The sequence below is a fragment of the Orcinus orca genome, chromosome 8 (genome assembly GCF_937001465.1).
Source record: "Orcinus orca chromosome 8, mOrcOrc1.1, whole genome shotgun sequence".
Taxonomy (NCBI): Eukaryota; Metazoa; Chordata; class Mammalia; order Artiodactyla; family Delphinidae; genus Orcinus; species Orcinus orca.
In genome coordinates this window covers 97261687-97289449 of record NC_064566.1, presented here as the reverse complement: position 1 = coordinate 97289449, position 27763 = coordinate 97261687, and the positions used below count along the sequence as shown (strand labels likewise).

The following is a 27763-nucleotide window of genomic DNA, read 5'->3' as shown; positions in this document are numbered from 1 at the left end:
GTTACTTAATGCTGGAAAGCTTTGGGAGGCTACAGTTGGAATGAGAAAACGCTACACAGAGTAAGGCTGTACTGAGCATTGCTGGAAGCCTTCATTCCAAGGTAATTGTCTCTGGAGATCCCCTGTACATTGAAAAGGCTTACAGAATTCCAAGCAAGGCCAGGCCTGAGGCGGTGAGAGCGGCGAGGACATTATCCATAAATACCCAGAAAGGAAAGACCCCCAAGTCCACCAAACCTGGCTTCCCAGGGAGGGACAACTCACATCAGGCTCTGGCGGAGGATCTGTGGGCTGAGGGTGACACGGGGCCACGGAGCTCATCCGGCCCACAGTAAATGCTGTGTCCTGGGCTCTGCCCTTGAGTGTGGAGTCTCAGGGTAGGCAGAAGCCACTGCCCCCTCCCCAGCAATCCCTTCCTCTTTAACACTCAGCATCCCCTCAACACTCTTTATTGACCGCCTGCCCTGTTCCCGGCAGTGTGCAAGGTTCTGGGATACACGGGGTGGGCAAACACAGGCATGGCCCCTGATGGCCAAGAGCTTGCAGCCCGGTGCGAGAGGCAGTTGTCAGATTGTTGAAGAAAAGATCTATAAAACTACAGCCGTAATAAATGTTACAAAGGAGTCATTTGTGGCACCATGAGCAGGTAGAACAGGGGTTGGCAGAGTCTTCATGGGAGCTTTCTCAAGATGAGACTCAGTTACCTGAACAGGAATTACCAGTGAGAAGGCCTGGGGTGAGCACTCCCAGTGGCGGGGGGTGGGGGTGGGGTGGGGTGGGGGTCAGCACGTGCAAAGGCCCTGAGGCAGGAGGGAGCTTGGTGCATTCCAGGGGCTAGAAGAAGTCCAGAGTGTCTGGAGTACACAGGGCTGGGGAGTGTGCTGTAAGATGAGGCTGGAGAGGCAGGCAGAAGATGCAATGCTTTGAAGAGGAATTGAAAGGCCCTGAAGTATTTTAAGCAGGATGAGACTTGTAATCTTAACACGTCTAACGCCTATAGCCCTTCCTGTGTGTCAATTTACTAACTAAGCAATTTACATGTGTTACTTCACTCAGTGCTCACAATACCCTTATGAGGTAGGTTACTATTATTACTCTCATTTTACAGATCAGAAAACAGAGGCACAGAGAGGCTAAGGAACTTGCCCAAGCTTGCACAGCAAGTAAGTGGCAGAGCCAGGATTCAAACCTGGGCCGTTTGGCTTCAGAGGCTGAATCCTGAATCTGCAACAGATACAATTGGCTCTAGTGAATTCAAAAGATGGAAGAGAGACAAGAAAGGACCATCCTCCATTTTATCCTCACTTCCTTGCCATTTATACCACTACACTAAGGGCAATCTGGTGTCTATGGCATCCCTTCACCAATGTCACTCCAGCCGGTCAGCAGTGACCTCCATGCTACAATGCCTATGGGGTGCTATCCAGCTCTTATCTTGCTGAATCTGCTAGGTGGTCACTCTCTCCAGCCCCTGCCTGGCCCTCCTGAATGAGGCCAACATCAAGGACATAGCTCTCCCTCCCTCCACCTGCTCTGTCTTGTGACTACCTTGCCCTGCTTCTCTGCCACCAGACCAAACTGGGCTCAAATCCCAGCCCTCCAGGTACTGTGTGACCATGAGTAGGTTTCACATCCTCTCCAAGCTCACTTTTCTCATCTGTAAAATGGGGATTATAATTACCAACTGAGGGTTGTTATGAGGATAAATGAAATAATACATAGAATACACAAAGCACAGTGCCTGGCATATTGTAGGTGCACAATAAATGGGGGTTATTAATATTCATTTTCTAACAAAATTCACTTTTATGCCATGACAACTATACCTGTCCTCCCTCTTGATGTGTCTGTGGGAGGAGGTGAGCTCCACGTCCATCATCTTGATCTCCACCCCTACCTGTCCTCCCTCTTAAACAAGTATCCATGATCCACACTCCTTTGAAGCCCAGCCTGGGAGTCAGGCCCTCATGGCCCGCCCATCCCTCTGAGTTCAGTCTCATTTCCTGGCACTCCTCCGGAAGCCCCACCCCACCCCGGGAGTCTGGTTCAGCCAACTTTCAAACACACCTTGTACTTTCCTACAGGTGGAACTCAAATGATGCCACTCCTTCTACCTGGAATGTCCAACAGTAACTCTACTCTTCAAGGTCCATTCAAAGTTTACCTCCTCTGTAAAACCTTCTCTATCATCTTCCCAGGAATAAGCCTTCCCTCCTCACAATCTATAAAGGAGCTAAGACATGGCTTATACCGTTCAGGTGGCATTTGCCATAAATTGCCTTGTATTAGAACAGGGGGCCTGGGCTCATACTCCAACTCTGCACGTATTAGCTGTGTGACGTTGGGAAAGGACTTACCTTCTCTGTGTCTCAGTTTCTTCATCCATAAAGTGGGCACAACAACAGTTCCCACCCTCATGCAGCCTCTATAGGAATTAAATGAACAACCATGCAAAGTCTCTGCCTGGTGCAGAATAATTCTCAATAAATGTTAGCTCTTACTATTATTATTATTGTCACTGTGGACATTCATGCACATATCTTAGCTCCCCATTAGACTATAAGAAGCAGGGACCATGTCTTCAAAAAACTTAACTTATATAGTATTTCAAAGTTGCCATTTAGCTCCATTTTACAGACGAAGAAACTGAGGCCCAGAGAGGTTATTAATTTGCTCAAGTACACACAGCTAGGAGACGGAGAGAGCTACCTTCAGACGTACAGATTCTCAGGTCTGCTTTCTTATGACTGCACTGTTCACAGGGACGTTCCCAAAGTGGACACACAGTAAATCTCTAGTTAACAACCAGTGCAGCTAACAGGGCAGGGTACAGGGGGACAACACCCCAAACATGGCCTACCCTCCAGTCCCTCCTTGCTGACAGCAGAATCAGGCTGATTTCGGACGTGTGCCTGTATGTAGGAGGGATTTTGTCAGGAAGCTGGGTCATTATAATCGGATTCAAGTCATGGTCTGGACACTGTGAGATACAATTCCTCATCCTCCAGCCTAAGGAAGACTTGAAGCCCTAAGTCCCCACTAGAGGGCTCCCTTCTCCCCTTGCCCCCTCCCCAGGCCCAGTTCCCTGCAACTCCTCGGGCTACACAGGGAGCCCAAGCAGAAGGGGAAGGGCCTCACACCCCGCCATTAAGGCAGCAATCAGCGGTGCTGGAGATGGGGGGTGGTTAATTACCCGCCGGAAAGAACGGGGACGCTGAGGACAGGCCCTGGCTTTTCGTGCTGCTCAGTGGAGCAGATTAACATCTGCAGCTCAGCCCATTTCAAATTAGATTATCTGCTAACTTCCTGTCTTTTGATCCATTCACCTCCTGGGCGCCTTCCTCCCACCCTCCCCTGCCCTCACCTCGTGAGATGCCCAGGGAACCTGCCGTGATTCACCGGGGTCTCCATGCTGAGCTGCAAAGGGCTCTGAAGGCGCCGGGGAGCTCGCTCTCACTCCTGGCTCCCCTGGCACTGGCGGGAACCCTCAGACTCCCTAATAACAGGCCTCAGCAACGTGCACAGCTGCTCTCCTGCCGCAAGAGGAAGGCGGACTTCCCACTCCACCTGCCGTGGGCTGAGGCCGAGGAGAAACTTGTAGGGTCCCGTGGCACCTGCCAAATGTCTGGTGCCCTGTTCACTGGGGAGGCTGGGGGTCAACCCCACCCTTCCTCCCTCCCCAGCCTGCTTGCTATTCAGAGGGAGGCCTTGATCAGAGCCTTTTCGGATCCATCTGAGCCCAAGTCTGTGGGATTTACTCGTGTTCCCTGGACTGAGCCTACAGTGCTCGGAGTCAGGCCCAGAGGAGTATCAACATTCCTGGGGAAGCAGCAAAATTATTTGCAGGCCCAAGGGCTCCCCAGTGCTATTTCTCGAGCTGACAGCATACTCTCAGGGCTGGATGAATTTCTTTAGAGTTAAATTAAATTCCCCATGAAATATTTAGTTAGTTCAGCTCAGGGTTGCGTAATTGGCCTATGTGGGCAGATTTGAGGAAAGAACCAGGCTTGAGGAAAGAAGGGTTGGCAATCCATTCACGGGTAAAGTTGTGCAGCACAGGGGTCCAAGCTGGGTCAGGAGGCCAACTAGATATTGCTGACCTTTGACCTCTTGTCACATGCTCCCATCTCTAGCCATAGACCCTCTTGCCCTTTGGGGTCAGAGAGATGTATGTCTGAATCCCAGCTCTGCAATTCTCAGCTGAGTAAATTACCTGAAATCTGGGCTTCGGTTTCCTTACCTCTGAAATGGGCAAACACATGCCTATTTCTCATGATTGTTGTGAGGATTAAATCCGGTAACCTGTGTAGATGGAGCTCAGGGGTAGTCCCACCCCTTACAATACCCTCTTCCAACTGTAGCCAGTGGGATGTTTGAAAGCTAAGGCAGCTCATGCCATTTTCTGTATTGCCTTTTTACACTTTTTTATGCCATGGACCCTGTTAGTGGTCTGGTGAGGTCTGTTAACCCCTTCTTTAAAGATATTTTAGGGCTTCCCTGGTGGTGCAGTGGTTGAGAGTCCGCCTGCCGATGCGGGGGACGCGGGTTCGTGCCTCGGTCCGGGAAGATCCCACGTGCCGCGGAGCGGCTGGGCCCATGAGCCATGGCCGCTGGGCCTGCGCGTCCGGAGCCTGTGCTCTGCAACGGGAGAGGCCACAACAGTGAGAGGCCCGCGTACCGGAAAAAAAAAAATTAAAATGTTTATTACATTTGCTGTATCACGTGACTGTATTACACAATACAGAATTACATAATTGTGATACACTGAGCACGAGAGCCAGAGGCAGCTCTCACAGCAACATTCGAATGGCACCTTTGGCAACAGTCACAGGCATGGCTAATACCACTATGATTTGTTGCCCACATTTGTAATCGAAGGAAACTTTACATTTCAGTTTGAATTTAGAAAAAAACATAGATGTAAATTTTTCCCTTCTAAGCTTATGGTCCCTCCTGATGCTCTCCTTAGACGCTTGGGTGTGCGTGGACCCCAGGAGAGGAACCCAGAGAGACCTCCCAGTTTACTGACCGTGATTCCTTACTACAGCCCACCAGGCATTGTGTGATAGGGCCGCGCCCTGCTTCTCAAATATGACCAGTTCCTTTGCGCCTTGGAATCCTGGCATTTACTCTTTCCTCTCCCTGCTCCACTCTGCCCTGGCCTTGGCGAGGCTGGCTTCTGCACACTCTGTTCGGATCTCAGAGTGGCCTTCCCAGAGTGTCCATCCAAAGACGCCCTCTCCCTGACACTCTCTGTGTAATTTCCTGGGTTTCTTCCTTCACAGCAATAATCACAATCAAAAATGTTCTTGTTCATGTATTCATCTACTTGTTTATTATCTTTAAAGCAAGCTCCAGGAGGCAGAAACCTGTTGTGTGCTGGGTCCACATGGGTCTCCAGAGCCTGGAACAGTGCCTGGCACATGATAAGCACCAAATATTTGGTAAAGGAAGGCACAACCAAATGAATGAATAGATGAATCAAAGCAAGTGGGAGCTCAGTTCATGTTATTTTCTCACCTTGAGTCTTGACTCATTGTCTCATAATGTCTTGGCTAAGCGCCCATGCTGTGGCCTCCCTTGCCACTCACCAGCCACGTAATCTTAGGCAAGTGACCTACCCTTTCTGTACCTCAGTTTCCACATCTGGAGAATGGGACTGTAATAATACATACCTCATAGGTGTGTTGTGAAGACTAAACGAATAAATATATGAAAAGCACTTAGATCACTGCCCGGGACAGAAAATGTTACAGAAGTGTAAGCTATTATTTTTTGCTGCAAGTTAAAGGATCAACTTCAATGTTATTTAAAACAGTAATTGTTTCAAAAAATCAATGCAGGTTTTGAAGAGAGAACAAAGAAATCCCATGATTGGAAAAGCAATATATACGATAGATGTTACACTGTGTTTAAGTAGTTGGGACGTCAAAAAGAAATAGCACTGAGAGTTTGGGTCTAGGCAGCTTCCACGGATGCAGTGATGCCCGGGGAAGCTTGAACTCTGCTTCCTCGCCTGGCAGCACCATTACCATCCCCGTCATCATCCCCCTGATTTTCTGAAGGTAGACCACTGATTTACACATCAAAGAAAATGATAGAATCCTGTCTAATTTTTCAGGAGGATATGCTCATTCCTAATCCAAATGCTCCTTATTTCCCAATCAAACTCATAAAACCTCCAGCCCACATGAAAACGTGGCCATCAGTAGGCCCTGTGATAAGAGGCGGGGGATTTCCACTGACGAGTTCACACACTTCTACCAGTTTCCCACCCTGCTGGCTGCCAGAAAAGCTGGTTAATAATGGTCTGGGACACAGCGTGAGGCCCTGACATTGAGCAAGGCTAACTGGCCCACACGGGGATCAAACCTGCAGCCCTGACCTTTCAGATAGAGAGCCTGCCTGCACTGACCAAGCCAGTTCTACACCTACTAGGGGCCTCTGGGTTTCAGGCCTGTGCGTGTAAAGCAAACTCAAGGAGGCTCAGACAGCAGTGTCGGCTGCTGGAGAAATCTGACAGTAGCTCTAGCTCGCGGGGCTTTCTTTTATTTCCCTTCCCACTTGTCAGCCCTATATTTAGGAACGGCGTGATTCACAGGCCTGTTATTAGGACTGTTTTTTTTGTTTTGTTTTGTTTTTTTGCGGTACGCGGGCCTCTCACTGTGTGGCCTCTCCCGTTGCGGAGCACAGGCCCCGGACGCGCAGGCCCAGCGGCCACGGCTCATGGGCCCAGCCGCTCCGCAGCATATGAGATCTTCCCAGACCGGGGCACGAACCCGTGTCCCCTGCATCGGCAGGCGGACTCTCAACCACTGCGCCACCAGGGAAGCCCCCAGGACTGTTTTTGTTGGGTGAGATAAAGTACCACCAGTAGCTGGGAGCTCTGCTGACAGCCACGGAGAACTTTCGGAGGCCTCCTCTTCACCCCCTCTCTACTCCAAGCCAGTGAGCCTCCTCCACTGATTCCCCCACCCCTTAATGTCCTGCTACACAGAAGGGAGGTCCGAGCTCGGCCTCAGGCTGGCCCCTGAGGCGCGCCAGGGCGCCAGGAAGGGTGAGCAAAGATCTTTTTCTCATTTCTTATCAGCATATGCACAAGTCAAAACCATTGCCAAGGGCAGAGGGCATTTTCTCAGGGATCCCTGCAGTTTTTCCGAAGAGGACAGCTAGAGATGCTGTCATAAACCTCTGGCCACTCCACCTAGGTGATGAAGTGTGTCTGGTCTACTTCAAAGAGGTGCTGACAGGGCTCAGGTGTCCACCCATAATAACATCCCCAAAGTTCTTTTTCACAGACTGCCTTTGAGCCCCATGGCGATCTCAAGGCCGGCAGTAGCCAATTGAGAGACAGGAGAATAAGACTCAGCAAACATGGCGTTCAGTTCGGGACGATAGTTACCTTTTGGGAGGAAGGAGGGTTTAGAGTGAAAGGAGGCATTTTGGGGGGCAGGGACAAGGGTCTACAAGGGTCTGCAGGGTGCTGGGGCTGGTGTATTTCTTGACCTGGATTGTGACTACGTGGGTATGTCCCCTTTGTGATAAGTCATCAAGTCGACACTTACGATTTGTGTACTTTTCTAGATGTATATTTCAATTAAAAGGTTTTTTAAAAAGGTAAGTGATTTGCCCAAGTAAAAGAGAGAGTGGCTACCATCAAGCCTGACACTCAGCATCCTGCTGACTCTTTGGAATAAACAAGCCTGGAACATACATAGCGGGCTGCAATGGCGGCATTATCTGTGCCAGGGGCTGGTAAGTCCACACAGAGGAGAGAGGGGAGCTCAATCTACTGTGTATCTCTGTTTAAACACCTGTGTGGCTTCTAATTGAAGAAGGGCTAAAAGGAACATCTGGGCGTTTTAACTGGATTTGTGTTTTGCATCTGGATGAAGAGAAGTCCAGATCCCTTGTCTGCTCCAAACAACTGAACAGGTTGTGAAACTCCCAGAGAAGCCGACTCTCTCTCTGCTCTGAACACTGGGCAGAGCCCTGGGGGGGGACCTGGCGGAGCTGCAAACACCCTCCAGCACTTGCCAGACCCCACTCTGGACGGGTCTTGAAACCCAGAGGAGGGGGACAGCACTCTGCCCCATGCTGGACAGTGTTCTCGCAGTGTTTTGTGACAGCTGTCAGAGGGTCCTGGTTGAAGTCTGTGTCTTGATAGCTGTGGGCCCTTGGGCAAGTTTCTTAGCCTCTCTGAACTTGTTTTCTCGGGAGTAAAGTATAAATGCTAACAGCTTCTAGGTTACAGAGTTGCTGTGAGGATTACATGAGTTTGCATACAAGGCCTGACACACAGAAAATGTTCACCACTCAATAAATGTTTCCTGCTATTATTACTATGCTGTTTCTGGTTCTGGCATCCTGCCTCCATCCTCTGCCCATTTGTCTGAAGTGCTGAGACCTGGCCTCTGCTTTGGGCTGCACCATCCTGCCTGGTGGGGTTTTTGAAGGCTGAGCTCTTCTACCTGATTTGTTCCTACGGACTCCCCTTCACTTTTGATCAGACTGACACCAGCTGACACATTTGCTGTACTTACCGACCACACCTACTCTCTGTTTTGATCTCCTGCCTGTATTCCACTGTTCATCACCCCCTGGCAGCCAGCCAGGCCCCCAGTCGGCCACCATCCAGGAACCCAGCAGGTCTGCCCAGGGAGTGTCCTGGATTTGGATCAGGGATCCATTTAGCAAGAGCTGACAGTCCTTCTGAGCAGTTCAAAGTCACTGAATGGACCACCTGCTGCCAGTTTTAGAGATCTACGCCTTCATTCTGTTGCCTAAATTGCAAACGTAGACACAGCAAGAGCAGAAGTTTGTCATCAAACAGGGGAGCACATCCGAGGGCTGCAGAAGGTAAGGTATAATGCCATAGTTTCTGCAAAGGGTGAGGCAGAACGGGGCTCTCAGAGGGCTATCTCCAGAGCTGCCAACACTGCCATTGGCACGATTGAGCCAGGCCTGGTTCTCACGCTGACAAATGGTGGGATGTTAGCTGCTGCTGACAAGCTACAGCATGACAAGAAAAATAGTCTGTGAATAAGCCCCCTGAAGCATATAAGGATTCTGGCCAGGAACTGAGATGGTGAGGCCAAGCCATGGCAACAAGCAAGTGGAAACCACAAGACCTTCTGGTGCAAATTCATCTCCGTGAGTGAGGGATGGCCAAAGAACAGAGGGAACTGTCACATTTGGATGCTTTGAAGCAGGCATGTTTATTCCTAAGAAGGCAAGGGATAAGCAGTGCCCGCCTGCCAGGGGTAGGGAGCTGGGGTGGGCAGGGAGCCACAGTAGCAGGATCTGATGACCAAGAGATTGCTAGGTGAGCAAAGCATGGCATATGTTCAGGGCAGCTCCCCACAGTACTTAAGGGGACATATTATGGACACATTTGAGTTTGGAGTCTGATTCTGTCACTTCTCAGCCCCATGACCTTGGACAAGTGAACCTCAGAGCCTGTTTCCTGATCTATAAAATGGCAATAAGAATACTTTACCTTGTAAGGTTCTTTGACGATTAAATGAGGTAATATTTGTAAAGCAATTAGTAGCACTGCATCTGGCACATAGTAAGTGCTCAATAAACAGTGCTTATGACTATCTTTAGTGCAAAATCAGTCAAGGGACAGGCAAAAAGGTCAGCCTAGGGAGTCACAGGGCGTTGAGCACAGCACACAGGAGTCTCAGGGGAGGTGACTCAGACGCCCAGATAGGCGATCCGGGCTCCTGCTGCATGGCATTCATGGTGTCATCCCTCTCCACCAACACACATACTCGAGGAAATAAAGCTGGCAAGCACAAGGGGGAAGCTTTATTCCAAAGGCAGGTGGAGGATAGATGTGTGTGTGATGCAGGCTGAGCAGACACCCAGTTAGGCCGACTAAAGCTTAAGGAGTGAAGAAAGGGGGATGTGACTTGGGGGGCAAAATGGAAGACAGGGTTAGAGTCAAACAGCTCACCCCGGGAATTCCTACCCCATGGGGAGAGGAACGAGGGGTGAGGTGGCTTAAGCTCTTCTTTCTCAAGGCAATGTAGGTCTGGGAAGTGGGGCAGGATGGAGCATACAGCAGGGTGAGCTGAGGGCCCAGCTGTGGGGACCCAGAAGGCAGAGCCAGGAAGGGAAGCAAGGATGTCCAGGAAGCGTGTTCAGGCCCCGTGGCTGCCCTGGGAGGACAGGCCCAGGGTAAATGTCATCTCCTGCTGCCCCAGCCTGCTGAATGCACCAGCACTTGTGGGCCACTGGTGTGTTTTCCCTGTTACCAGTCAAAGGGATCATCTGAAAACCTACAACTGGTTCTGGCATTGAGATGTTCTGTCCAGGCTCTGAGGTCCCTGGACTCAAGGGCTATAGTGGTTAATTCTTTTACACATGTCTTCAAAGCATCCCATCCATCTACCCATCCATCCATCCATCCAACCAACCACCAATTCATCTATCCATCCACCCATTCATCTACCCATCCATCTATCCCATAATTCCTGAGTGCTGTGTATGCTGGGGCCTGTTCCAGGCGCCACCGGCATACAGATGAACAAGACGAATGTAGTTCCTGATCTCAGAGAACTTACATTCTAGTCTCTTAATAAGACTTATTTTATTTCTCATAATAAGAAAGGTGATTTCCGTTGGTGATAGTTTCTTTGAAGGTCATACAACATACAATCTCTCTCTGTGGCAGAGAGAGATTCAGAGAGAGGACGGAGGTCCCTTAGGGTGGCAGAGAAAGAATGCTTCTTGGAGGAGGTGATATCTGGATTAGACCTAGATAACAAGGTAAAAACAGTAGACTGGAGACTTGGGGAAAGAAGGTTTTGCTAGAAGGAAGAGCAAGTGTACACACCGTATGCTGGAACTGGGCACACTATGCACAAGGAACAAAGAAAAGGCTAGAGAGTGAGCGGCCAGCGATGGGAGATGCAGGCCCTTGTGAGCTCTTAGTCATTTCTCCGGACTGTAGGGATGTTGGTGAAATTGTGGCTGGTGAAGGCAGAGCGTGTTGCTCACTGAGCAGGTGAGCAAATGGTGGCCCAGGGAGATTCAGCCGCCAGCGTAAAGCCAGGGATAGACCCAGGCGTCCAACTCAAGGTACTTTTTTTTCTAAGATCAAGAGGACACTTGGGGCTTCCCTGGTGGCGCAGTGGTTGGGAGTCCGCCTGCCGATGCAGGGGACACGGGTTCGTACCCTGGTCCGGGAAGATCCCACATGCCGCGGAGCGGCTGGGCCCGTGAGCCATGGCCGCTAGGCCTGTGCACCTGGAGCTTGTGCTCCGCAACGGGACAGGCCACAACAGTGAGAGGCCCACGTACAGCAAAAAAAAAAAAAAAAAAAGGACACTTGTACTTGCCATCAATGCCACCACCTTGTTACCTAACAGAGGTGACTTCTTCCCCAAGAGATGACCCAGAGACCATCCGTCTGGAGGGATTTCCTGCTCCTTGTGCCCCTTTCCCTGCAGAGTGTAAGGACAGGGGGTCAGAGAAGCCCAGCAAGCCGCCACCACTGCAGATAACATTTAGAAGGCAGCTGGAGCTCGCTCCGCAGGAACACAACCAGACACGTGGTGCTTCAGTTTTGTATTGATTGATTACACTTTTGTAGTGTCCAGACAGGTGTGGCAAGGAGGGATTAACCCAGGCCAGCCTGGGAGAGGAAGGACCTGGCCCTGGAAGAGCACATCTCATGGAAGCGGGTGGGCCTGTGTATGTGTGTGTTTGGGGATGGATGCAGGGGAAGCTGAGGAACTGGGCTTTAGGCCTGGAGAGGAAGTGCAAGCAAAGCCTTAGGTGGAAAGTTGGGTAACAGATGGCAGGGAAGGAGAGGACAGGGCTGCCTCTCTCTGAGAGTCACTACATGCCAGGGACACCAAGGAGACTACAGTTCATTGATTTCTCATAATAACCCGGGGGTGGGTGCTATTGTGTCCATTTCGAGGATGAAGACGTGGAGTGGGGTGGGTCAGAAACACTGAGTGGCTTGTCCAAGCCCACACAGAGGGCAGGGATCTGCACGTGGGGGGCCGGCAGGGGGTATGGGGTGAAGGATAGGAGAGAACGCTCAGCGCCCCCCCATTTCACTACCACCTGCACCCTGACGACCACCAAACGGAACTGAGGCCCAGCTCTGCCCTGTCGCTGGCCTTCCTCACCCACCTTTCCGCACATACTGTGTTCCTCTAGCTCCAAGTCCTGCCGGCACTACAGACCCACGTCGTCAACTGCATCTCTGCCGTCTAAAGCTACTCTTTTTCCAGGGACTGTTTCTCAGTCCATGACTCTACCAGGCGCCTGTCCTCCAAAACCGAGACCAGGAGTCAGCCAGAGTCTCCCCCCTGCCCCCGCCATACCACCTCCCTGCTCTCTCTCCATCCAATAAGCGAGCCCCGTCCATTTTACCTCTGAAATTCCTGTGTAATCCATCACTGCCACGCGGACCTGACTGCTGCTGGCATCACTCAAGTCTCCACTGGAATTACCCAGTAGTTTCTGCACTGGCCTCATTGCTCCTAGCTCCTCCCCAGTTCATCCATCCAGTTTAGTGGATGCCAAGGGCACCCGTGGTCCTCGAGCTTGCTTGAACATGCATCACAGCCGCCTGGAGGGCCTGTGAAAATGCACATTGCTGGGCCCCACTCCAGAGTGTCTGATTCAGTAGGTCTGGATGGGACCCCAGAATCTGGGTTTCTGACAAGTCCTAGGTCATCCCGATGCTGCTGGTTCAAGAACCGCACTTTGGGAGCCGCTGTTCTAGAATCGATTTCCAAACCAAAGGTCTAATCATACCACTGCCCCACTGAAAGAGACTCCAGCCACTCCCTACTAGCTTTAAAATATGGTCCCATCTCCCTGCAATGATCTTCACAATCTGTCCCAGACTCTCTCTCCAGCATCACCTCAAGCCACTGGCCTCCCTTCAACCTGAGATGGAGAGACGTCGCACTATCCGTATTCCTTACACCTGTCATACATTTCAAACTCCGTGTCTTTGCCCACACAGTTCCCTCTGCCTGCAACTCTTTCCATCTCGAGGCTTGTCAAATTCCTACTTATCCGTCAAGGTCCAACTTGACTGTAACTTCCCTTAGAGGCATCACAGTGTGTTAGAATGACCGTGGACTTTGAGGACAGGCTTGGCTTTGAATTCCAGTTCAGTCACTTGTTAGCTGTGTGACCCTGAGTTCGTCTCTCTGTGAAGGTGGAGTTAACCTCCGCATCCTCATTATAAACGGTGAATGATGCCATTTATTTGTAAGAGAGGAAATGATGCGTGAGAAATGCCTGGCAGGTAGTAGGTACTCAGTAAACAATAGCTATCATTATTGTTCATTCTGCTCTAAAGCCTTGCCTGGTTCTGGAGCTGAATTATTTCTTTTTTCCTCTGTTCCCATAAAATTTTGTGTATGATTCCATTTTGCTTATATCACATGCTGTGGTCTCATAATTTTTATACACTGGGCCTCATTCTTAGTAGAGTTGAAGCCATTGTACAAATGATAGAAATTGATCCTCCTAGCAGACTTAGTGGGCACACAACTTGGCGAACTAAAGGTATCTTTGAAGGAAGAAAATTGACAGGTGGATAGAGCCCCAAACCAGAGCACATGCTTGGTAAGCAGCGTGAGGCAGGTTTCAGGCCCCACTCGCCCCTTGTACAGTATACAACCTGCACAACCATCCTTGGAGGCTCTATGTAGGTAGAACACGAGCCCAGTGAAAGGAAAACCTGGGTCCTGTTCAACCTGAAGTCACAACCAATGTTGAATCAATGCATGTAGGGCCAAGTAATATTGCCCGAGGGTGGGAAGCACATAAGTAGTATTAATAGGGCCTGGCCCCAGGTTCAGGAATAGGATCCTCACCCCTGGGGCAGGGGACAGTGCAAGAACCAGGGTTAGCAACATTAGAGACTCAGGCTTCGGAGAATAACCAGCAGCTGAATTACTGGGTGCTTTGGGGAACGAGACAGAGGTTAAGTGTCCACGTGCTGAACTGGACCTCTTGAAACGACCCCTGACCTCAGACCACAGCCTGGTGCCTGGCTGAGCCTGCAGGTGACACCTCACCTCTCCATGGGAGGTGAGCAATCAGGATCAGAGGATTCTTAGGAGATATTAAGATACCACTTTCCAGAGCTTCCTTCCCTACCCTTGCCCCAAATCAATTCCCTACTGCCTGTCTCTTCTGTGTCACAGCAAGCCAATCTCTCAGAAGGCTTTCAGATGCCTTAATTAATCCATTTTCATTTCCCTAGCAGACCCTCACTCCCCTTAACAGCTGGTACTCGGCAGGGAAGGCGGAAATAATTCCCAAGAAGTGAACCTTTTGACAAATTTCCCAGGCTGCTTCTAGACACCCATGGCGTTTGGAGGAGTTCCCAGTCTGGAGCTGCTGGGGTAGCTCTGAACATAAGTGAACTCCAAAGCCCCCTGGGATTCCCATCCATATCAACTTCTTTAGCGGAAAAGAACTCTCACGGGGGTCTAAGGACAGCCAGGCAAAGGCTCTGCTCTCTTTTCCTGAATCTGTGGCTGACCTTCTCTGAGCCTCATGTGCTACGATCCTGGGGAGGGAACCAGCTTGACACTGCTTCTTGGGAGATGAGGATTTAAGCTGTGCACCCTCACAGGTGATGTACAATGTCTTTCCTTGGTCCTGCCCTGCTTAGGGCTCCCCTAGCAACCTGCTCACCTCTCTCATGCCCACACTAGAGCACACGTTTCTTTTACGTGTCTGTCCTCTGCCTACCTCCATACCACCTCATCTGTAAGCTCTCAAAGACAGAACCAAGTCTCATCTGTCCTTTGACCCCAAACCTCTAGCACAGTAGCTGACTCACTGTGTTAAATTACTACCTGCTGATTGATTCATCAGTTGACCGCCCTGTTTTCTACGCCTCGGGTTGACAGTTGGGTTGATAGAAACCTGCTAAGGAATGAACTCCCTAAGTGTATTCAAGGAATGCTTGTCAGCTGGTGCCTTGCTCTGCATGATCCGAGGGAACTAGCTGTTAACACCTGCCTGTGTCCCAGGCACTGTGTTAGGTGCACATGGATATCAGGATGAATAAGATACTGTGCTTGCCTGCAAGGAGCTGGTGGCCTCACTGCCACTAAGAACCCGTCCCAGAGGTCCCCGTTCAGAAGTAATTTCTGCCTCCTACTCTGCTCTTTATATATGATGCAGTTTGTATTTGTAACAGAGCACTTATCCTGTACAACCCTGGGTTAAAATAATTTCCGTCCGTCTGTCTGCCCTTCTTGCTGGACAGCTCCTAGAGGAAAGGGACCTGGTTTCAAATCCTAGCACTTCCAGGTGCTGGCCTCTCTGGGGCTGTGCATTCTTAGTCTATAAAAAGGAAGTAGTAGGCTTCCCTGGTGGCGCAGTGGTTGAGAGTCCGCCTGCTGATGCAGGGGACATGGGTTTGTGCCCCGGTCCGGGAAGATCCCACATGCCGTGGAGCGGCTGGGCCCGTGAGCCATGGCCGCTGAGCCTGCGCGTCCGGAGCCTGTGCTCCGCAACGGGAGAGGCCGCAGCAGTGAGAGGCCCGCGTACCGCAAAAAAAATAAAAAATAAAAAAACGAAAAAAGGAAGTAGTTATAACACCCACTTCCTGGATAACAGGGTTGAGGATGTAAGTTTAATCCATGTGACCCTCTCACACTGGCCACCCAGAGCCTCTTCTCTTTTGGCCATTCTCCTGGTCCAGCCTATGCCTTCCTCTCTATTCTCCTAGCAAGTAGACGCAGAGGACAGGAAGGCTGAACCAAAATCACTCTCCGCTCCAGCCATCAGTTCTCACACGCCCCTGGTGATGCAGTAAGACGAGCACAAGACAGGGGTCTGAATAGGGTATGAGTCTGGGCTCTGGCCGCTTGCTGTGAGTCTGAGCTTGGGTTAATTGCTGACCCTCTGAGCCTCCATTTCATCTGGAAAATGGAGTCATAATCCCTGCCATGCACAGATAAATGAAATAGCACGTGTAGAGCTCCTGCCTAGTGCCTGGCCTTCGGTCAGCAGCCATCACTGGCCCCCTCTCCTTCCCGGGGGCTCAGCTTTGAACAAGGAAGAGGTGCCTTCAGCAGAGGACACCCCCATTCTAATTCTCTACAAAGCCATGGGAATGGAGAGGAAAAAGAAAATCTGAAGGCCCATGGCGGAGCCCTTCACTGAAAGCTGGTGATAGACAGGTAGGGAGGTTCACAGTCATCGCAGGCTGAGGCTCCAGCGGCCCAGCCCCAGTCTTCTGGGGGCAGTGCACCTCACCCCTGAATGCAGAGAGAGGGAAGCAGTCACAGAGGCAGACAGCAGAGCCCGGTTGCATGGGCGGCAGCAGATACAGTCATCTCAGAAGAAAGGCTGTGCGGCTGCAATCTCAAAACTGCCTTTATTGGCTTTTTATCAGGTGGGTGAAAGGACTCAAGTGACAGAAAAGAACCTCTGAGAACTCAAAATGAGGCAGAGAGTTGTAAAGGGAGGGTCTGATGAGAGATGGACAGCAAAGGCGGCTGTGGTCCAAGATGCAGCCTAGGGCTCTGGCCCTTTTATTCTCAAGGACAACAGCCTGTGGATAATGAACCAGACAAGATGGGTTTCCTCCCTTCCCAGGTCTTGGGGGGGGTGGTATCAGGGACCACTGCTTGACATGCATCCCTCAAGAAGCCATTCCAGGAAGGACCTTGCTCGGAGTCAAACAGCCCTCCCTCTTCTCCCGAGAGGCAGGATGAGCTGAACCCATGCTTAAAAGTCTCCAGGAAAGGGGGGCTCCCTCACGCAGTAGGTCCTAGGATTAAACGCTGAGACCCCACACCATCGCCATTTTCTCCTACGCATCCTCACCGCCATTGCCTTCCTTCGGGCCCCATCCCGTCCCCCTGCATCACTGGACCACCACCTGATGAGTATACCTGCATCTGGTGTTCCCACCTCCAATCCATTCCCCTCTCCCTGTCGGACTAACCTTCCGGAATCAATGCCAATTACGCCACTCTTCCCTTCCTGGAATAAAACAAACAGACCATCTCACTCTTCAACAGCTCCCCATTAGCTCTCTGGACATAGTTTAAGTATCCAACCATTTAAATCCTGTCACGATTGGCCCCTGCCTACAGCACTCCTCTCCTCCACTCCCTGCAGCACCTGACGCCAGCTGCAGAGAACCACTCACACTGCCTGGCATGATCTCAGCCTTTGCTGCACCTAGAACATTCTTTTCTACTGAGAGGATGCTTCTCCATCCTCAGTACTCTGTTCACTGGTCCTTTCCTGGGTAAGCCCTTCCCTGTTCATACCTGTACATACCTTGACAGTGCTTCCACCAGACCTGCCCCTGTCACTCACTACCCACGTGACCATGAACAGGTTCCTTATCTGCTTTGCGACTCAGTTTCCTCACCTGCAACATTTGGTTATTGTGAGGACTAAATGAGTTAGTATAGTCAAGCACTGAAAACGGTGCCTGGCCCACAGGAAACACTTAGTAAATGTCAGCCATCGTTATTCTCATCATTATTAATATTATTAATAGAGCACGTATCACACTGTTCGGGAGTTCTTGGTTTGCCTCTCTGAGTAGATCCTGAATTCCTTACCAGCAACCCCTCACATCCACATGGTGCTTGTCAGAAAGGGAGCACTTTGATGAATGAAGGAAGGAATGAATGAATTGTTGAATTAAAATTGGAGTTCCCCTCTTCCAATTTGAGTAAATGCAGAGACCAGGCTTTAAGGAGGAGAAGAAAGCCGTCCCTGAGTCTGGCCGTCACAGGCGGAAAGAGTCGAGCTTTCAGTTTTAGTCCCTGGATCTGTACCTTGATTTTAAAGAATAGAATTCTATGACCTATTTGCAGTTAAAATAGTCTCTGGCTTCAAGGTGAAAAGGAATCCCAGGGGACTAGTTGTAATTTTTTTTTTTTTTTTTCGTTCAGCAAAATGGCTCTGGACAACTTTCCCAGTGGATTAAGGCCACAGACAGCCCACCCTACCAAGTCTCTGGCAAACTCTCTCCACAATCCTTTCTCCCAGGGAACCAGGAGGGGAAACGGAATGAGGTATTTCAGCTTCATTTATACTTAATTCATCAAAATGTCATTGGTAAGAGCTATTCGATGTCCAAAGCTTATGAGCCTTGCATCTAAGCCTTCTAAAGCCCTTTTCTCTTTGAACCTAAACGGGCCGTTCTGCCCGCATGGCGCTGAATGCCAGCAGGGTGATTGGTTCTGAGCTTGGAAGCCTGAGGGGGGGTCTCTCTCTTCCTGAATGTGCTTTGCTCTCTCCCAAGCTGGGCCCCAAGGACGTGAAATGCAGTCTCTCGCCTTCCAGGATACCAGTGCTCAGGGCTGAACTGACAAGGATGCCTCACACACACTGGGCGAGAGGAGAAGGGGTCAGAGAGCTCATCCGTCCAGCTCTTCCACTTTAAAGATAACGTGCAATTCCTTTATGGGCCAGAATCAGACATGGGTACCAAATTCTGGGCATCCTCCAAATGTTCCGCCTAGAAGGACCTCTCAGGAGGGGACGCCATTTGTGACTGGAGGCAGATGAGGCTGTAATTCCAGCAGGAGAGGCCATATGCTGTGGTTGAGGACTCAGGTGCCCCTTCGCTGGCTGTGGGACCTTGGGTGAGTCATTTGTATTTCTAAGCCTCTGGTTGCTCACCCATAGGATGGGGATAAGGATATTCACTTCGCAGAGCCATCGTGGAGGATAAAGAGGCAATGCTGTGAAAGCAGTTTCAAACAGAAATCAGTGCACATGGGCTTCCCTGGTGGCGCAGTGCTTGGGAGTCCGCCTGCCGAGGCAGGGGACACGGGTTCATGCCCCGGTCCGGGAAGATCCCACATGCCGCGGAGCGGCTGGGCCCGTGAGCCATGGCCGCTGAGCCTGCGCGTCCGGAGCCTGTGCTCTGCAGCGGGAGAGGCCACAACAGGGAGAGGCCCGCGTACCACAAAAAACAAAAAAATCAGTGCACAAATGTGGGGGGCGACTAGGACAACACCCAGGACAGACACACCCCTGACTGCAGTGCTTCCCAGTTACCCACTGCGGGAAGAAGTGCTCGTGTCTTGGCAAGGATTCCAGACCCCTTCATGAATGCGCTGTTCCCCCCACCCTCTCTGTCCTGCCCACCTTGACTGTCATTACCCCACCACCACCACGATGCTCCAGCCACGTGACCGTCCCTGCCTCTCCTCAATCCCTAAGAGATGCATTCTCAACTCCCAGCAGCCACTTCCATAAACGATTTCATTTTAAACAATAGCCAACCTCCTAGCTCCACAGCTCCTTCTAGCTACAACCCTTTATCTTGCTTTCCCATAAGAGCGAAGCTGCTTTGAGGAGTATTGCACAATGATTCAACCATTGCAGTCTGATTTCAATCCAGCCACCCACTGAAACTGCTCTTGCCCGTGGCTCCTGCACTGCTAAATCTGATGAAGGCTCTTCTGTACTTCCTTTCAAGAGGTGGGAAACTTCTTTACCTGCTCTCTCTCAGCAGCCTTCACAGGCTCTCCTCCCTCACCTCCCTCTTGAATGTATGATTTTCTCCCTGGGGATTCCTTCTCTCCTCACAGCTTCAGTAACCATCTACATCCACTCCCGCACCTAGAGCTTCGATCTGCTGAGCCCATTCTAGCCAACTCTTGCTGAATATCCCTACCTGTGTGTCCAAAATGCTTTTCAAAGTTACCATTTTCAAGGCTGAAATCATCCCCCTCCTTCCTCCCAGACCTATTTTTCTCCTGAACTTTCCACCTCAATGACTGGCACCGCCATCCACCCGGACGTCCACGTCAGAAACCTGGGTGTCATCCTACTCTTGTCCCTCTCTCCTTGGCCACATCCATTTGGTCCCCGAGTCCTGATGATTTATCTGTTAAATAGTTTCAACAGGTTACAAAACAGCATAAGCATTATGATCCAGTTTAAGGAAAAACTTGTGTAAAGTATATACTCATTAAGAAATCAGAAGGGCCCATATGGAAATGTTAACCATGGGTATTACTAGATGGAATTACAAGTAATTTTTTGTCTTTTACAACATATGTATTTTGTAAAGACTGCATACCTCTATATAAAAGAAAAACTGTTATCTTTAAAGATAGCCTCTGAATAGGTACCTTCTTCTAACTCCTAAGTTACTTTTGGTTCTCATCAACTGTTGCAGCAACATGACCTTCTACCCGGTTCTCCTACCTCCAGGCTTGTCCCGCCCCCCCACATTCCATGCTGTAGAAGGTCATATAGGACCTTCGTCAGTGAGCACTGCCCACTTCCTAGCCTAGCTTTCCACCATGCTCTGTTCCAGGTATAGTGACCTGAAACAGAAACTACCATATGCACCTTCCTGTCTCCACGCCTTGGACCCTGGTTCCTTCCCACCTGGCCTGTTCTTCTCTCTCCATGTCCCTCCTCTCCCTGGCCAACTTCTCCTGGTCCTTAAAGATTCAAGTCAAGCATCACCTCCTGCAGGCGTTTTCCCTACACATCACAAGCAGAGTCAGGAGGCCGTCCTCCAGTCCTCTCACCGTCCCCTATCCCTCCCCATCCAATAGCCTTTCTCCCTCTGCTTTTACCCAACTGGTCCCCCATCAAATAGTGACCTAGGGACTACCTCATTCAACTTTGTTTCTGAATACCTTGAACAATTTCAATTAAAAGCTCACTTTAAATAAATTTATTGGGGTGATACAGGAGGAGGTTGAGGCTGTTCTGAGGGCATCTTCTTCTTCTAGCTGCTCTAGTCCATTTCCTCCTCTCTGCCAAGTATACCTCCACCAAGACACACCATCACTTCTGTGCAGTCCTGCTGTGGGCTCAGCTGTGAAGGATGTGACTAGAGCAATATAAATCCAAACCCAAGAGGCTCCCAAACAGACACGGTTCTCCTCTCCCCTGCCCAGACACAGCCCTGGGGGTGAGAGGCCAGCCACCTGGCCCATTTTATGTGAATCCACTTGTTTTCACTCCAACTACACTCCTACTTTTAATGGGATTTACACCAAAAGACAGGCTCTGATGATTTCTAAACATAAGCAGAAAAGATGCTTGAATGCTCTTCCGCAGCCAACACGCCACATGTCCAAACCGCAACGGTCTTGGGTAAGCAGGTGACAATGGAGGGGATATGGGGATATATGTGTACATAGAGCTGATTCACTTTCTTATACAGCAGAAACTAACCCACCACTGTAAAGCAATTATACTCCAATAAAGATGTTAAAAAAAAAAAAAAGCAGGTGACAATGGATGTGAAAGACTGAGGGTCTAGAACGCCCAATGGAGATGACCCAGGCCTCTACTCTTTACTGCACATCACTCCAACACCCAGGAAGCTACTGCATTCCTCAAACTCTCTAAAAGAAAGAAATTCCTGTATGTCAAACTTTCTATGCATGTGTGCATACTCACGTGTATGTTATTTTAAATCCTTACAAAAATTCTTTCTAGATAAACACTGAAGCCTTGGGGGATGGAGTGGAAAAGATAAAATAAGTTGCGTAAGAACACCCAGGTAGTAAGGGAGTGAATTGATGTTAGGTCTAACTTCAAGATTCACGCTCTCAGACCACGAGCACTGAAGTCAGACAAGGGCTTAAATGCTGGCTCCAAACTCACCAGCTGTGCGATCTTTGGCAGGTTACTTAAGCTCTCTGAGCCTGTATTTCCTCATCTGTATAAGTGACAGATTTAGGTGCCGTGACCTCTGAGGTCTCTTCCACTTGGGACGTCAAGTAGCCCCAAGGCTCTACTGTTACAACCTCTGACTTGTTCCTGTGCAGCTTGGGGAAGGGGTCATACAGGAAGGATGCAGGCTCTAGGACTACTGTGATCCTAGGGGAACACTGGGGCAGACACATCAAAGCGTTGAACCCCGGGGCAGAGCAGGGCCGGGGTCACGCACTCCTGCCCAGAATAAGCCCCCACTCTGTGGCATTCAGACGACCTTCTGGCAGATATGCTCTTCTCATTCTTCACACATCAGCTCAAACATCATTTCCCAAGGGAAGCCTTCCCTCACCTGTCCCCTTGCCTCTCAAGGCTGGACCCCTCCCCCGCAGGTACCCTCTCATAGCTCCTTCTACTTCCCCTTTCTTTGTACTTAACACAGTGTGTTAATAATATCCTGCTGTGATCATTCATTAATATCCGTCTCTCACTAGTAAGATTCATGAGGGTAGTGAGTACGTTTATTTTGTCCCCCATTGTATCTCCATTGTCTAGGAAAGAGGAAAGCGTTCGGTGGATCTGTATTGAACGAATGGGTTAATTAGTTAAGTAATTAATGCTACGCAGTCAAGTCTTGATGAGACCAAAGCAGCAGTGTTTTGACTTGCAAGCCGACCTGGAGTGAATTTTAAGATCCTGTCTGATTGCCCAAGTCGTTCAGTACGAAGCTGCATGTCCTTGAGCCTTGGATTCCTCTCCTCTTCCTGCCAGTCCATGTCACAGCTCATTTGGGAGTTGATAAGGGGATGGCTGTGCACTGACTCTGACATCCCTGAAGTCACCCCACCAATCACCAGGAAGGCCAAGGGGGCTGAAGAAACAGGCTCAAGGTGACAGAGTACATCGGTAAGAAGGGAAGGAAAAGGCCTAGCATTTCAGCTTTCTGGGGTTTAACCACTGGACTGCATCTCTACCAGGGGATCCCAACAAGAGGACTGCTTCGGGAGGGGCTCTGGGACTTCGAGAAGAGCAGCACATCCTTTGCTGTGGAAGCAAGTGTGGGCATCGTCAGCTGGGGGCTTGAGTCTCAAAGACAGCAGACAGCTCCCTGAAGAAGTCTTCACCCTCCCACTCTGCCCCGGTGAGAGGCTCCCAGGGCTCCCTGGGCCTTCTGCAACCTTCTGCTGATTGCTTGCAAGCCTCTCCCTGACAGCAAAGCCTCCCTCTGGACTCTAGGAACTGGACAGTTCACCGTCTCGCTGAACAAGTCTTGCCGCTGACCCCGCTGGGTCACTGCAAATGCTGTCAGGCAAACTCCTCACCACTGTCCCACCTCGGCTCTCAATTACCTTCTCCATGCTCTTGTCTATACAGAACTTTTCATCATGCATCGCCAAGGATCACTTATTTAATACCCGGACTAACACTTTTATCCTTCAAGACTAGGATTTAAAAAATGTATATTTTACCCCAAGTTTGGTACATATAAAGAGTTAAGATCATATTAATTCAATGGATAAAGAGGAGGGAGAAAAGAAGGAAAGAAAAAAGCAAGCAAGAGTGAAAGGGAGGGAGGATAAAAAGGAAGGAGAGAAGGAAGGACCTAGACTTATGCAGACCTTTCTTGGTGACATCCCACTCCAGCTGAGGTCGTGTTCTTAGGTGGGAAGAATGTGGGTTCTGGAGTTAGACAAATCTGGGTTCAAATCCCAGCCCCGTCTCACCCTAACTGTGTGGCTTCAGACAAGTCATTTAAGCTCTCTGAGTTCAGGTGGCGCATTTGTAAAATGAGGATAACAGCTAACGAAAAGGTATATTCCCAGAGGATTAGAGATAACGTACGTAAAGCACCCTGCACTTTGGCGCTGGCTGGGAGGCTGCAGGGGCTCCTTCTGCACTCGGAAAGCACGGAGAGGTAGGGACTGGTTCAAGAACCAACCCATAGGAACCTAGGTCTGTGCTCTCCACATTGGATACCCATCACCTTCCCTGAGCAGAAAAACTCAGTTATGGAAATATGGACAGTGAATGAGTAACAATCAAATTAATTTTTACAGACGTTAACAGTATACACCAAGAAAACAAGAGCGCTGCCCCCGGAAGAACTTTCTATAGCCTTGCTCTAACCTAACGACAACTGACGCTCTATGATGCTCACCTGTGTTTCAATTGAGTCTCTGCATTCACCCTGAAAATCTACAGTCTGCCCAAGTGCACCTTGGCCCTGGGTCTGTACAAGCATATTAAGGAGAGCGGAACATAATACAAGAAGTAACGAAATAGCCATAACTGTGACCAACTCCTCTGCCAGGTGATCCCTTTTCCCCTGTTATTTAACCATGTCTCCTCGAGAGTGCTTCTCGAGTGTCAAAGTCAACGGACGTGAGTGTGTTCTACTCTCCCAGGGCCTGTCCAAGCTCTGCCAAAGGTGCTGATGACCAAAAAAATAATCAGAACAAACAAAAAGCACCTGGATTATCCAAGAACGGAACCCTAATTCTCTAAGCCGCGTTCAGCGATCAAGGCCTCCGTTACCTGTTACAGGTGCTGCACTGGGACCGGGAGAGCCACAGGGCAGGGATCAAGGTGGTCTTATTCTTCAATGTATATTACCAGTGCCTGGCTCGTTGCCAGCTCAGGAAAGATTTGTGCAATGAAGGGACAAATAAATGAAAACTGCATGACCGATTGACTAATAAATGGAGGATTCATGAGGGTACAGCACAACCTCCTGTCCTTCCAGCTGCCCCCCCAGCCCACCCCCAAATCCGAATCACCTGTTCTTTCCTTACCCGAGCGATCAGCTCCCCGACCATTCCCGTCCAGGTGCCATTGGCCTCGGGCACGCCGTACACGCCGTCCCCGACCAGGCGGATCTTGTAGTTGAACCGGAGGATCTCTGCCAGCTCCTTGAGCATGTCCACACAGAAGCCCTCGTAGCGGTCATTGCCTTCCATCTCCTGGTGGTTTCCCTTCAGCATTAAATACGGGTTTTCCTGCAGCAAAACTGGGCAGCTGTCATTCTCATCTTAGCCCTGGTGTCTCAGCCACACATGACGAGGGGGTCGGGGACACAGGAGGTTGGGACGAAGATGGGGTGGAAGGAGGGAAGTGGCTTGGGTAACGGGGTGCTTCGGAGGTGGCAGTGGGCTCCCCTCCCTGACTTCAAGACACTTCTCTTACCTGGAACACATAAGGGTCCCACTGCACAGAGGGTCCACTGGAAGCCCCTCCACCTTGTTTGAGGTCATCATCTGACCCCACCCTGCACTTTGTTCCTTCCTTTTCTTCCCCTTCCTTTGTTTATTCCACATAGATGGATCACGGCGGATTATGAGATACAAGGATGCTGACAACGGAGCAAGCGAGATTCTTACATGCACAGAACAACCGCAAACCCTAGGCAGGACGCGTCCAGCTGTGAGCGTTGGGAGGAGGGTCTCTCTGATGAAACGTCCAGGGAAGGTTCTATGGAGAAGGTGGGATGCAAGCTGGGCTCCAGAGGAAGATAGAACACTGACAGATGGAAGTGGTGTGAATGGAGGGCTGTTCATGGGCAGGGGAAAGGCAGGATCAAGGGCAAAATCCCGAGTGAGAAGGAGAGCGGCCCATTCGGTGGACAATGGGGCTGCCCTTGAGTGGGAGCCTGGGCTGTGTGGAGGGGAGGGGTGGTGGATACATTTAGAAAGATGAGTTAGGGTCAGCGTGGGCCTTGGGTGCCAGGGCAAGGTGACTGTGCACCATACATATATAGTAGGGAAGCACTAAGGGTTTTAAAGACTTAAGGATGCGAGTAAAGAATGTTATAGAGCAAGAGAGAGGTCTGGGAGTGAGGACGGACCCTCTCCTGATACGGGATGCTGAGTCCTGAGCCGTGCTTGGGGTCAGATTGGATTGCAAGGCTGAAGTATCACAGAGAGGGTCAGGCTTGATGCCAGGTTGGGCGTGAGGCACAGAGGGTAGGGTCCTCAGAGCCCTGGAGCCTGAGCAGATGACCAAGGCTGATGTCATCATGGCCACGGATGCTTTGAAAAGGAACGTGTTGAATCTGAGGTGCTGGTCATCGATCCAGGAGGGAACATCTGACTGAATGTTGGAATATGGGGTGAGGGCGGGATCGGGGGCAGAGATGGGGCAGCCTCCGGACAGAGGTGGTGGCTGAAGCTGCAGCATGTGAGAGACCATCGGGGGGAAGGACAGCAGAGGGCTAGACCTGATCTTAGGGAGGGGGAGAACGAAGAGCAGCCGTAGAGGAGGACAAAGCAGAAGCGGCCAGAAAAGCCGACAATAGGAAAATGTGGTCATGAAGGTCAAGGAGGAAAGGGTTTCAAGCAGGAGAAGGCAGACATTCCCACAAAGAGAGGAAGCAGGGCTGTGAAAGGGCATCTGGGTCACGTGTCCCTGGAGACCTTCGAAGGCAGGTTGGGGTGGGGAGGGGGGAGGGGACAGCAGAACCCCGCAAGGACGGGTGTGCACGAGGGGTGCACGGGTGAGGGCCGACCAGGATGTTGAGAAGTTCAGAGACAAATGCTGGTGGAGCTTCTCCACCCAACTGCTACCGGTCACGTCTCGCTCCAAACCTCAGTTCCCCCTCTGCCTGCGACAGGCTTGGAGGCTGCCCAGTGTCCACCAATCCCTTGATGATGATTCCCTGAATAGGAGGGTAGCCCAAGGACAGCAGGGTGTAGGTAAGGTGGTAGTGATGGTGTCTTAGGATGGGAGGGACCAGAGTACATGTGTAGGTACAAAGGGAGGAATCCTTAGAAGAGGGCAGATTAGAAAAGGAAGAAAGAGAAGGCTAGTCAGTGCAGCAAAGTCCTGGGAGAGCCAGGGTCTAGGTGAACATGGGAAGTGGGCCTGGGGGTAAGGTGGAGAGCATGGATGTGGGTACAGAGGGGGAGCAGAGGAGGCCCAAGATATGGAGCCGTGCCAGCCCCCAGAGCTGGGGGCAGGTAGGAGGGAAGGCTTGGTGCCTGGAAAGGTTTCCTCAGGGAACACGATGTGGGGTGAGCAGAGAGGAGTGCAGGGTTGCCCAGGCCCAGCTGAGTCAGGAGGCGGAATGCAGATGGGCAGCTGGGAGCAGGGCTTGCAAGGACAGTTGGACTTGGGGACGGGCAAGAGGGGAGATGGCTGAGCATCATGGTGGAGTCAATTCTAGAAGTCAACAGAGGGAAGTGCTGAACTGCTGGTTTGCTGAGCTCAAGCTGGAAGGGGCTTCTGGGCTGGGGAAGACGGGCAGCCAGAGAGGCCAGAGGTCGCAAAGGGAGGAAGGGGGAGAGCGGTCTTGTGGGTGTGATGAAGCAGAAGAGAGGAAGGTCGGAGGTTCCGTGCCAGGGAGAGGGAGCTCCAAGTTGAAGGTGATGTGCTTCTGGTTCATGGTCAAGTGCGCTGTCATGTCCGTGAAATGGGCCCAAGCTCCCTGACTTCCACACACGCTGTCCTCAGCTCACGGGCCTCTCTCTGTCCTGCTTTTGCTTAACCTAACTCATCTCTGTCCCTGGGGTCCCATCCCACCTCTGACCCCAACCCACTTCTCAGAACCCCTACCACACTCGCAGCCAGGCCTCCACACACGCATTATTCGTCCTCCTACACGTGCCGGCTCGCAGGTAGAACGTACGTGGAGCCTGGGACGGACTCCTCCCTGTCTCTGGGGCCCCCACCTGGCCCCAGCATCCAGCACTTGTGGATTGTGTGGGTGAAAAGTGCTGAAGTGGCCTCACCGACAGGGCCTGGCTGGGCATTTCCACGCCTGGGTTGGAAGGCAACCTCCCAGGGTATCTTTATCGATCCCAAGGAGTGTCACAAAACTCTTCTCCCCGAGAACTCTCTGCACTTCAGTTAATTTAAAATTCACTGACATATTTAGAGTAAATAAACAGGAAGCCAGTGTTGGAGGGAGGAACCGTGTGGGAGGGGGCGGTGCTCACTGGCACTTTGGAGGGTCTGGGGGCCGCATGCTGGCCTGGAGCCCTGTCCTGGCGGGCAGTGATGAGGGCAAAGTGCTTCACCCGGGTTCTGATGCAGGGGTGTGTTCTAGGGGTGGGAGCTGCGGCTAATTCTGTGTATTTGCCGGTGTTAACCAATAAATCAC

The 27763-nt window shown here is 50.8% G+C and overlaps 1 protein-coding gene across 15 annotated transcripts in view; it reads right to left on the bottom strand.

Moving 5' to 3' along the window:
• The window catches only part of GRIK4 (glutamate ionotropic receptor kainate type subunit 4), a 448598-nt gene that overhangs the window by 51513 nt on the left and 369322 nt on the right, over positions 1-27763 (bottom strand). For 14 of the 15 annotated variants that reach the window (XR_007478718.1, XR_004477391.2, XR_004477392.2 and 11 more), the window contains one exon: positions 24447-24665. Coding sequence is in view for 11 of the 15 variants with exons in the window: in XM_033407330.2 (XP_033263221.1) it covers positions 24447-24665 (219 nt within the window). In the remaining 4 variants the exon portion in view is untranslated. The remainder of the gene's footprint in view (positions 1-24446; positions 24666-27763) is intronic. The other variant, XM_004280682.4, reaches the window with a different exon arrangement.